General features: G+C 39.5%; 1 protein-coding gene across 5 annotated transcripts in view; it reads right to left on the reverse strand.

The window, feature by feature from the left end:
- LOC107692786 (YLP motif-containing protein 1-like) overlaps positions 1 to 8,236 on the reverse strand; it is a 26,588-nt gene extending 18,352 nt beyond the window's left edge. Inside the window, exons 1-3 of one of the 5 annotated variants that reach the window (XM_016491987.1) lie at positions 8,064 to 8,233; positions 7,541 to 7,911; positions 5,058 to 7,390 (exon numbers count right to left, since the gene is read on the reverse strand). In XM_016491987.1, the coding sequence (XP_016347473.1) occupies positions 5,058 to 7,290 (2,233 nt within the window). In that variant the 5' untranslated portion in view covers positions 7,291 to 7,390; positions 7,541 to 7,911; positions 8,064 to 8,233. Of the gene's footprint in view, positions 1 to 5,057; positions 7,912 to 8,063 lie in introns of all 5 variants that reach the window. The other 4 variants (XM_016492004.1, XM_016491980.1, XM_016491994.1 and 1 more) reach the window with 4 other exon arrangements.
- Positions 8,237 to 11,801: the final 3,565 nt, after the last annotated feature.

The raw sequence follows: 11,801 nt of genomic DNA on the forward strand, positions 1-11,801 counted from the left end.
AATGATATTTTTTTATGATTTCCCCCCCTTTTTTCATGCTTTTTATGCTTTAGAACAAATTAATATTATATTTATAATAATACATATATTATTCATATAAAGTAATATCATATTATATTATTATACATTTTTATATCATTTTATATAAAATAAATAAATTACATAATTTGTATATAATATTTTTATAATATATTTTGATTTAATCATGAAGTTATTATTTTAAAACAAGTTAAAGCCATCTGTTTTTAAACAGAAATAATACTAAAAATTATACAGCTATAGGAGCAATAAAATAATAATAAAAAAAAACTTTTCCTGGAAGACAATGACATTGGCAATAACTAATGCTTCAAAGACTCTTGGAAAATCACAACAAAAATCACAACAATGCTACCTTGGTGACATTTACATTTGCAGATTTTGCAACAACAATGTCAAATACATCACATAAAACCAAATGATTAAGTATGCAACGCAAAAAATCCACATGCATATATGAGGCTGTGATAATACAGCACTGGCCCAACAGAGCAAGTGACCTTTCTGTTAACTGGCCGGAAACTCTCTCTCTATCAGCCTATCCTTAAAGTTTAACCCTAGCATGACACCCATTTATTCATTCAGTGTTTGGTCTCTGTGAGTCTGTGCAAACATTCAGCATTCACACAGAAAAAAAGCCAGATTTGACATGCGAGGTGTACATAGACCAATGCAATAAACTGCACATATATGCAAAGCGTGGTATACATTTATACTTGCATGTATTCATTTAGCAGACGCTGTTATTCAAATCAATTTACAAATAAAAAAATGCTACAGCATAAGTGATTTACAAGTTGTTTAACATTTTATAAAGTTGGAAGTATCAGACGCTGGGAGTTGTTTACATACAGCTCTCGTCTACACACTGCACCAGGGCAAATTGATTATTCATACCTTCACACAAACCAATATCACACCCATTTCTGATTCTTTAATGCTAATATGGCATGTGGGACAGTTCTATATGTCAGAGACAGGTCAGATGAGTAGTCCTACTGCGGACAGGGATTACAGTACACACATTCATTAATTTCTGCAGGATTATGTTCTGATGGAGAGCGCTAACCCCAAACCCCCCCCGTCCTTTCCCACTGGGCCTGTTCTGCACAGATGGCTAGTGGGATTTTACCTCTCTAATCTCTTTTCTTCCATTCCCTCTCTCTGTCTTCTCTTTTCATTACTTAAACCCACAGTAAATGAATATGCTGAGCTGGACAAATCGGCACTGAAATGACTTTTGGTTTTGAGTGTCTTTTGCCCTCCATTTTCATTCATTATTCCCTACTCCATGTTGATTTTCTTCCAAATTTCCTTGAGAAACTGATCAAATTTCTACAAGTTAATGTACACCAACTGCATACAAGTCATTCTTATGCTGTACCAGCCACCATTATATTCTTGGACAGTCATGCAAAGACTAAATAAACCTGTAATATATATATATATATATAAAAACTTTTGCATGCAGTGCCAAGTTGTAAAAAAAACATTATTGGAGTTCATATTACAATAAATTACAATTTCACTCTTTCCACTTTAATTCAGTGTTAATTTCACGTTTAATTCAGTGTTACTTGGTGTTTAACTAGCAATTTTTGAGTGAAAATGTTGTTTCAAGTAAATATTTTGTCAGTGCAAATATCAAAAACCCATGTAAATCCTCATAGCTTTTAGCAACTATAAATAGAGATTTAAATTGCAAACGCTTGCAAAAAGTACTACGGTACAGGAATAGTCTCGGTACCATGATTGATAGGCCAATTCATAAACCAATATTTGGTCACTTTGAAATTACTGAACTGAGATTATTGAATTGAACAGAGTATTTTTATTGGATTTTGAGTAAACTAAGTGTTCTTTTAGTTTCATCACTTGCCATTATTAAATGGTATTATGTATATATCTGCATCATATCAGCTATTGGCATAAACATAAATGGATACATTTTATCCATACTGCAAAATATCACATTATTTATCAATACCATGGTACATAATGGTAATCATTTCTATATTCATTTAACAAGGCTACTCCTAATAATACCATAGGATTACCATGATATGTACCATCTGAAATGTAAACAACAGTGATGACATCACAACAATATTTGCATACTGAATTGTGACTGGTCTTGTCCTTGCATCTATTTAACCACACTGAAAAACAAAATTGATGCGGAAACAATTTTCACTCAGAAATTGCTAGTAAATAATTACAAAGAAAAAGCAAGTATTAAACAACATTTTGAAGAAAAACTCCAATAATCTTTGTTTTATTTACAACTATTTTTACAAAAAATTTTACAGTACATATTACACTAAAAAAGTAATTATATTTCACAAAAGACATGCTGATTGTCAAGCCAATAGCAAAAAGGTTCTGATATTGCATTTCATTACACAGGGCCTAGTATGCACTAGTGCTTCAGAAAATGCAAATCTAGTTCAACTGTAGCTCTTCAGCACTAACGGTCACCTGTGACTATACAGAAACACTGTGGCCTAGAACGAAATAGCTCAACTAAACAGCCTGCACTAGAGTAAAGCGTACCAAGCGTCCTTTCAGTGTAATACCTCTGATCCATGACCAGGAGCGACTTATCCCAGACTACAGGATGATCACTCTAAATGCTCAGTCCTAAGAGCTCTCTTTCATAAAGAACTTCAAAAGTAACAAAATCATTATCAAATAATACCTCAGATACAATAAAACACAAACAACTACACACAAACACATGGACACACCTGACCTGGATAAGTCTCATATGGCTTGACCGCGACACCCATCGCCATGGCTACTTCACATCCCTTCTTACTAGAAAGTTAGGTCTTCTGCCAGGGTCGTCCCTGCATGTCCATATATAGACACAATTAGACTTGGGGGCATTTAGAATGACCATATATGGTCAAGGAACAAGGAAGAAGGCTCTTTTCAGATCAGTTCATTGAAATGTATTAGACCATAAAAAAAGAATGATGGTGTATGTGCATGCTTTCTAAAAGAGCTGGCACAATAATAATAATCATAATAAAAAAAAATCAGAGCAGTCGTTGCTACCAAAAACAGGTCACCTAACAACACACAATTAAGGAATACCCTGCGAGCCCACAGTCTTCAGCCTGTCCATTAGCAGACGAAATTACTGGCTAAACAAACAACCATCTCCCACATGCAAATGACTTTGTTGTTCATAAGTGAAGTGCTCATATTCTTGGCACTGGGGTTTTCACAGATGTTTAGGATATGAGCAATGTACTCTGACTCTATCCAGCCTGAAACATCTGGAGTCAGAGATGACTGGGGCACTGGAGAAATGGTTTCATTACATGGAACGAAAGCCAGCTAAACCCATTAACTCAAGTGAGGACGGCAGAGAAGGTGTAACAGAAGCAAAGGGAGGAAAAAACATACAAAGGGAAAATGGAAGCCTTTGAAAGAGAAATGAAATGAGAGGATGCGTGAGGAAGTCATGGATTAGAGTCTGTCATTAAAGATTACAATGCTATCTGTCCTCTTTTCTAGGGATGGGTAGGATGGTCAACCACTGAGTCCATCTAGACAAAACCACTACACTGCAATACAATGAACTAGCCAACCAGATTTTTCAAAACTTGCACTGGATGGTAGAGAGAATAACAGCAGAAATGTGTCAATATATATCATTTACATAGTGCAAATGTTTTGAATAATTAATTTTTAACTTAAGAGTTTCATAATGTACAGCTGTTTTTGCACTGATGTCAAACATATTTGTTATGAATAATCTTATCTTGTGATTTGAGTCTATCAATTTCCAAAATATTTAATACACTAGATTATCCAAAAATAGTGTTTTCCACACTTATCTAACATATAAAACCTTTTTCCAGCACTAATAACTATTTTGGGATACATGCTGTTATCATGAAATATAATAAGTCATACCATGATTTTGGTCATACTGTCCAACCCTACTGAAGCCGCTCGCTCACCAGGCACTAAACCAGTCAGCCTTTAATAATGTTTATCACCGCTCATTTCTCTCCCACCCCAGAGGCTCTCCAATCATATCCTTACACTCTGATTACTATCACCACAATGTGATTATCCTGACTATGGTGATGCGTTGTTTAATTTCCTGCTGGGGTCTGACACTGCATCTCCATTTCGGCTCAGAGTAAAACTCCCAGCGCTGCTTCCCCTCCCCCTTAGTGCAGTCATTGGCCATCGTTCTGAAACATCAAACATGTATCAAAGGGCTCTAGCGCTAACTGACGGCTACACTTCACTCACAGTATCTTAGTCAAACAGATCAGCTGTGACGGGCAGATAGTGACAGAGGTTTAAACTAGCAAAGACAAACCATGAAAAAAAACAAAAAAACATGTCACTCCAAATCCATTTAGATACGCCTACTACAGAACATACATAAAAGCAATGTAATACAGAATACCAAGCCAAAATAAAACACAATCACTGACAACCTGAAGCTGACAATGACTAATACTGCAGAAACGTGACTGACTAATAACCTAACAGGCCACTGAACCACAAGGCAACAAAATGAAAACATGCTAGCACACTCTAGCACAATTCACCTTACTTTTAATTGAGCTTGTGCTAGACTACAGAAATTCAATATTTAGTGGTATGTAATTTTGCAATGAAAAGGTATAAAAAGATGAAGTATGACACATTACATTTATTTAATCTTTTTTAAGCCTTTATGGAAAAAAAAAATCTAAGTACTAGATGAATACATCTAGAAACATCATTACTAGCTCAATTCATTAGTATTTCAACAACAAAACAAACACCATTGTTCATTCTTCAAAGATAGATTCTCTGTGTAACATTTCTGAAAAGTGAAGTTCAAAGGGAAAAAACTGAATATAACTGAATCAATTAACCTACAACCATATGATTCACACACTCTCACTCCGACACAGACAGTTATGAGCTGAAGCACTGGAGGGGGTGAAGGAGAGGAAGAAAGGAGAACATGAAGAAGGTAATGGAAGAAGGCTTTGATTTACTTGTGTCTGGCGATGCCATAGTGGACACAATGACTGGAGGTCCAGTACGCCGGCTGAGCTTCTGATTAGCCAGACTCGCATTTTGGCCTGGGACAGCACCACCAATCGGTACTAGTACTCCGTCTGAGAACACTCCAGCCTTGTGCATTACTTGTGGGCTTACATGGGGACTAGGCATGGGCGACATCGTGGCCAAACTCCGATCCCTCTTCATCAACTCCATTGGTACAGTATAGTTGGTGGTGTATGCCTTTGGAGCCTGCTGAGTTGGCAAAGCAAACACAGTCATTGGTTGGGGAACTGCAGGCAGTGCTGGCAATGGTTGTGGCATTGCATGGATTTGTGTTGGTATTCCTGGTAGATGTGATGGAATGGCTACCTGTTGGGACATTGCAGTCATAGGTGGCATGGGCAGTCCAGCATATGGATTGTAGCCTGACAATGGGCGAGGCTGGACTGGAACCATAGCACCACTGTATGCTCCTGCAGACCTGGCTCCAGGATACCCACTGGTTTCAAGAAGCTGCTGGGAGGGAGCACTGCTGGGTCTGCGACTATAACCTTCACCTATCCTTGGAGATATAGTCTGCATGTGGGTAGAGGGTGGCTGCATATACTGGGACTCCAAGCCCGGAGTCAAGGGTGGCGGCTGGTGCACGTAAATGTCACTGCGATGGCTAAAGCTGTTGGATCTGCCACGGACCGGAGCACTGGGATGTAGGGGGGTAGCAGGAAGGATTTCAGGTGGTCGCTTACAACCAAGTACAACACGAGACAGAACCCGAGCTTGTCCCAAGCTTGGGGCCACTGAACGCACATCATTTTCCTCCATAACAGTCAACATTGCAGTGGAGTCAAAGCCCTGCTGCAGTAGAGAAGTGATGGTGCTTTCCGAGACGCCCTCTTTTTGCAGCAATGCCAGAAACTCAGGATCCGCATTTTTTTTAGGATCTACAGGAGCCACTGGGGTCTGAGGAACAGTGGGAGGAGGAGCAGCAGTAAAAGGCTGAGCAGGAACTTGAGGTAATGGAGCAGGAATAGTAGCCACACTTGGAGTGTTTACTGGGGCAGGGGCTGTAGGGGGAGCTGGAGTATAGACAGGATTTGGGGGTGCCACGGGTTGCACATGTGGAACTTGCTGCACTAGGTGAACCTGTGGTACCTGCTGAACTTGCTGCACTGGCTGAACAGGCTGCATTTGCTGAACTTGCTGCATTTGTTGCAGTGGCTGAACTTGCTGCATTTGTTGCAGTGGCTGAGCTTGCTGCATTTGTTGCAGTGGCTGAGCTTGCTGCATTTGTTGCAGTGGCCGAGCTTGCTGCATTTGTTGCAGTGGCTGAGCTTGCTGCATTTGCTGGACTGGCTGAACCTGCTGCATTTGCTTTCGCTGTATTTGTTGTTGCATTTGTTGCTGTGCTTGTTGTTGAGCCTGTTGTTGGGCTTGCTGTTGCTGCTGTATGGTGTATGGTGAGGTGTTTTCTGGATGCATGACCATACCTCGGGCAGTTCCATCCATTCCTTGAGCAACTGGTTCAACCACCAGGCAGGTGGGGGTTGGCTGATGAGGATCAATCGGCCTTCCGTTAACATCACTGTAGACTGAATGGCTAGTGAGAGAGGCAGGAGCACCGTAACGTGGAGAATTTGGCTCCGTTATATAACGAGCTGGAGATGGCGCTCGGCTTGGAATGCGTTGACCATCCTGCATCATTTTGGTGCCAGGAGTAGCAGGTGGGGGTCCAGGCAGAGACGGTTCTCTGTAAATACGACCCATGTCATGAGCAGTTGGAGGTGGGGGAGGAGGTATGCCAGGTGTTGCAGCAGCAGAACAAGGCCGACCTCCTGAGCTCTGTTCCCACAGTTGCCGAGGACCAGCCATCATTCCATAATGTGAAGATGGCCTATTAAGAGAATGGGGTTGCTCTCCATGATAAAATCCCTCTGTTGGCCGTGGTGGCATGCCTGAGTCTTGCTGATAGTAATCGTGGTGTGCCAGGGAACCACGGTGAGCCATGGGTAGCCGATCGTAATGGCTGTTCAACTCAGGAACAGAGTTCTTTCTTACATTACAGGGGTCCGGACGATCCAAATATCCCTGATTGTAAAGAGATTCCTGGTAGGAGTCCTGCTCCCGTTTCAAATCCAGGTCAGGGGGACGCACTCCAGGCGGTGGTTCATACCATCCCCCTCCCGCATCCGCTCCATACCTCAGTGAGTTGCGTCGACCAGCCATCCGGGCCTGCTGCTCGTAAACACTGTCACTGCGCTCCCAATGACCCTCATTCCCACCCAGCGTGTCCCAGCTCTGGGAGCGGCCGATCGGCAGCTGCTTACTGGAGATCAACATGAGGAAGAGATATAACTTACTCACAGGGAAGAAAAATTAGAAAGGCTTTCCTTTAAGATTCTAGTTGCAGGGTGTCAAGTGGTGCGAGGAAGGAGGGTGAAAAAAAAAAATTTTAAACAGAAGTATCGCTTTTCACCTGAGGTCCAGTTGTAATTTCTGTCTCTGGTCTATATCACTGTAGCAAGGTCTCGCTATCAAATGGCTCCTCTTGCTTGGCGATCGGTGAATAATTAATATGGGGAATACTGCTGGTGGTGATGGAAGCAGGAAAGAGGACACCAAATGCTCTCACAAATAACATTGGTAGTTGAAGCCTGCCTGACTACTCCATTCTGGCAATGCAAAGCGACAAGCGTGAACAGACAGAAGGAAAGAAAAAGAGAGAAAACAGAGAGACAGGAAGGAAAATTTTAACAAGGGGAGGATTGGTGTGGGGGAGGCAGGGGCTTGTGATAATCCAGCGAAGCTGATCCGCTCCAGCTCCGAACATTTTACTCGTTCAGATTGCTATGAGGGATTACAGACCAAATAAAGCCATCTTAAATCCACTCTTCACCCTTGTGATGTCACATGCAAACGCACACAAATGTGTCCCTGATGATAATGAATACAATGAAATCCCTTTGGACAGGAACACATGCTGCCATGGACATGCTTACCTGATGCCAATGATTGAGGTGGTCTGTGCTTCTTTCAAAAGCCTGGCCAGCTGGCATTAAGCAGGCAGTCTTTGCTGGACTCCAAGAGATGGGCCAGTGGGGCGGGCCATTGAAACTGATACAGACCTAATGCAGCAGGGCAGAATCGTGCAGCACTGTCAGGAAACGTCAAATCCTGATTGAACAGTAATCCTATGATGTGCCAGCAATGCCTGCAGAGCTACGCAAATGCAGAGATCCAGCATCACCACTCATCTATTGCATTATGACCCGAGCCGACACAGCACAGCTATATGAACCACTGCCTCCAAACACCCTTCACAGCACACCAACAATAAGGTCACAAAGCTTCTGTAAGCTTATGGATCATAATACTTTAGCCTTTAAGAGGTTGGGTTAGTATTCGATGTGTTACTAGGTTGTGTGTTGTTTTTTTGTGTGTGTGTTCCATGTTTTTCTATGGTGTTTGTTCAGCACTTTGGTCTGCAGGTGCAGTTGTAAAGTGCTTTATAAATAAAGTGAATGAATGAATGAAAAACAATCAGCTTCATTACAAAACCAATCAGACCTGATGCAATCTGCCATACCATTCTTAGTGAAAATTACATAAGGATGCTAAAATTTCTCACAAATATTAGAACCACATAAAAATTCTTAGCTACCCCTTAAAAGAGGAGCCCACTCAAAAATGATTTACTCACGCTTATGTCGTTCCAAACCTGTTTGACTTTCTTCCATGAAACACAACAGAAGATATATTAAAAAAAAAAAAAAAAGTCTCACTGGATTTTTGTCCATACAATGAAAGTCAATGGGATTCAGTGTTGCTTTTGTGTTCTGCAAAAGAAAGAAAAGCATACAGGTTTGGATCCCTTTAATATAACAATGACTGTTTTTAGATATTCATTTTACATAAACAAAGAAACCATCACCCCATGTTTTGATATTCCCCACTGAGAAAGCATAGCTATGTTATTAAGATGAGCATTATAAAACCCACAGGGGGTGAAAGTCCAAATCTGGGACATCAAATAATACTACAATATCTAAAGACTTGCAAATGTTTTTCATGAAAAACATTCCAACTATATGAATGTTAACAGCTGAATCTTGAGTTTTCGGTTTAGGAAAGCTTTTTGTTGTGAACAGATTTTGCCCACCTGCCACTGAACCACTCCACCCAAATCCTTTCTGATCCCCACAAACACCAGAGAGAGAGAGCGAGATGGAGAGGGAGGGAGAGAAAGAGACTTGTGGGGATAAAATTAATAGGGCATAGTCTTTGTCTATCCACTGTCATTGTGATACATTCTGCATTTTGATAAAATCTAAAGCTTTGCACAGTTTTAAAGTGACTTTCCAGCACTTCGCCTTGTTTTGATCCTTTCACTTTTATAAAACAATGTTTGATGCCAGTAATACAGCAATGGCAGGAATTTCATTTTAGCTTTAAGCCTGTTGTTCAGAATCAACAACACCTGTATATGTTAGCATTTTCAGATTGCAAACGAGCCCCAATATAGTTTACTTCTCATAAGTAACCTAACTGTACTCTCTACACAGGCATGTCACAAAAAGCCATATTAACTACTTCCAGGTTGTTGCTGAGAAACACATAGCACATTATTTTAGAATGCACTATTTTTAACACTTTTCAGCAACAACTGAAATAATTGTTTTCATAATCAACAGTTCCCTCGCCTCGTCATCGAATTGCATTCTGGAACTGAATTCTCTGTGTTTGCTACATGTCAAGCTCCCTTATAATTATGCTGCCTACCTTTTGGAGCGTGGCGCTGATGCCTTACTAGTTCACTAGATTTTGGCACAGAGCAAGAGAGAGTATTTAATACAGCCAAATGAAATCAAATCTCTCTGGAAGAGTCTTTTCTTTCTCTTTGTGACTTTCGCTTACAGACACAGTGAGATTATATTGGGTTCTTTAATAACTGCTACACAATTACCAAAAAGAAAAACAACATGGATCAGTACAGTTGCAACACAATGGAAAAATCAAGAACAGTTTCATGGCAACAGTGTCTTTAGATATCCTTGTGCAGAACTTTAAGGAACAAAAGAGAGAAAGATTGAAACAAAGGAAAAGAGAGAGAATTTTCATAAATCCTTTGTGCCCGGGAGCCTGCGATCTAATACAAAACCCTGTGGGACGTTTGGCTTCAACAAGCTTCTCTGTCTATCTGGGAATGCATGTGTAAGCAATTTTATACATGACTACTAATACGAGAGCTCTTTGAGGGAAGCAAATTCATAAAAAATGGATATGAAGTGATTAAAAGCAGAATGTGGTGAAATGAAATATTGCTTTAACTAATTTACTCTCGTTCTTGTTCAGCTGAGAGTTCCTAATGCTGTATATACTGTGTTTATATATTTAAATTGCTCATAAAATGACAATTTATCAAAATGTTCTCATTTTGTTATAAGAAGAACAACTCGTACTGAATTAAAAGAAATGCTCTGTGTACAAAATGATTTAAGCTCTATTATGGTATGGCATGATTTCAATCTAGTCTAAATTGTATTATTTAAAACTATTATAGTATTATTTAATATTTAGAATTCTTTTATTTTTATATTTTCGATTTTCATTTCATTTACGGTAAGTTGTAGTAATTTTATGTGCTTTGTCATTTGCATTTATTTTTTATTTCAGTTTTAGTACTTTTAGCATTTTAACATAAAAATCAACATAGCTGCCATGGCGACATTTCTACTTTTTGTTTTTAAATAAATTAATTTTTTTTTTTAAAACTAACATTTTCCATTAATATTAATATTTTATTATATTTTGGCTTTACCAAAAACATTTTTGTAATAGTTTTAGTTAACATCACTGGTCTTAAATGGCCATTAGCTGGTCTGAACTGGTCTAGATGGTTGAAAAGCTGGACAACCAGCTAGTTGGTCTAAATTTGACCTGGTAGTGCATCTTGGTCAAGCTGGCTGGGTCTGGTAGACCTCGCTGTATAGAAACACACCAGCTACTACTGTATGTTCCAGAAAACCAGCTTGCCCTGTTATTCCAGCAAGGGTATTAAACATTTACTTGTCATATACTATAATAATCTGAGTACCCTGATCTTCCATTATGCAAATACAATCAACATATTGTTATGAGCCTTGTCTCTTTTTTTCTCAGAAGCACAGCAATCTTGGTTCATGCACACATACAGAGCTACATTTCATTCAGGAAAAACCGTGCAGTCCAATTTATAACCACTCAAGTTCTACTATTGAACAGCTAGTAGAAGAGCTCTCAGATTATACACATTTTAATAAGTTTTTCTTAGGCAGCCTCTGCAAATGACAGCTCTATATTCAAACATCTCACTGTAACACATTCACAACTTCTCTTCCTCATTTCTCTTCTCTATTTCTTCTTTTCTGCTGATTTCTCTTCTGCCAGCAGAATTCCCTCGAGGAGTCCCACCGTGGTGCTGCAATAAGGCTCTTTTTTTTTAAATGAAAGAGCAAGACTTGACATTTCTTCATTATAGGAGGTAGTGTTGTCACGGTACCAAAATTTCAGTATTCGGTACCAATACCAGTGAAAATCCACGGTTCTCGGTACCAATTCCGGTACCACAGCAAAACACAAAAACATGCTAATTGAACAACATTTTTATTAATAACGTTAAACAAAAATTAAATGTACAAAAGCAATGCCATTCTTTATACTTATTTAAAAGTGTTTCAAGTTTTTCCACAAGTAATAAA

Source organism: Sinocyclocheilus anshuiensis, unplaced genomic scaffold, assembly GCF_001515605.1.
Source record: "Sinocyclocheilus anshuiensis isolate Anshui unplaced genomic scaffold, SAMN03320099.WGS_v1.1 scaffold261, whole genome shotgun sequence".
Classification (NCBI taxonomy): Eukaryota; Metazoa; Chordata; class Actinopteri; order Cypriniformes; family Cyprinidae; genus Sinocyclocheilus; species Sinocyclocheilus anshuiensis.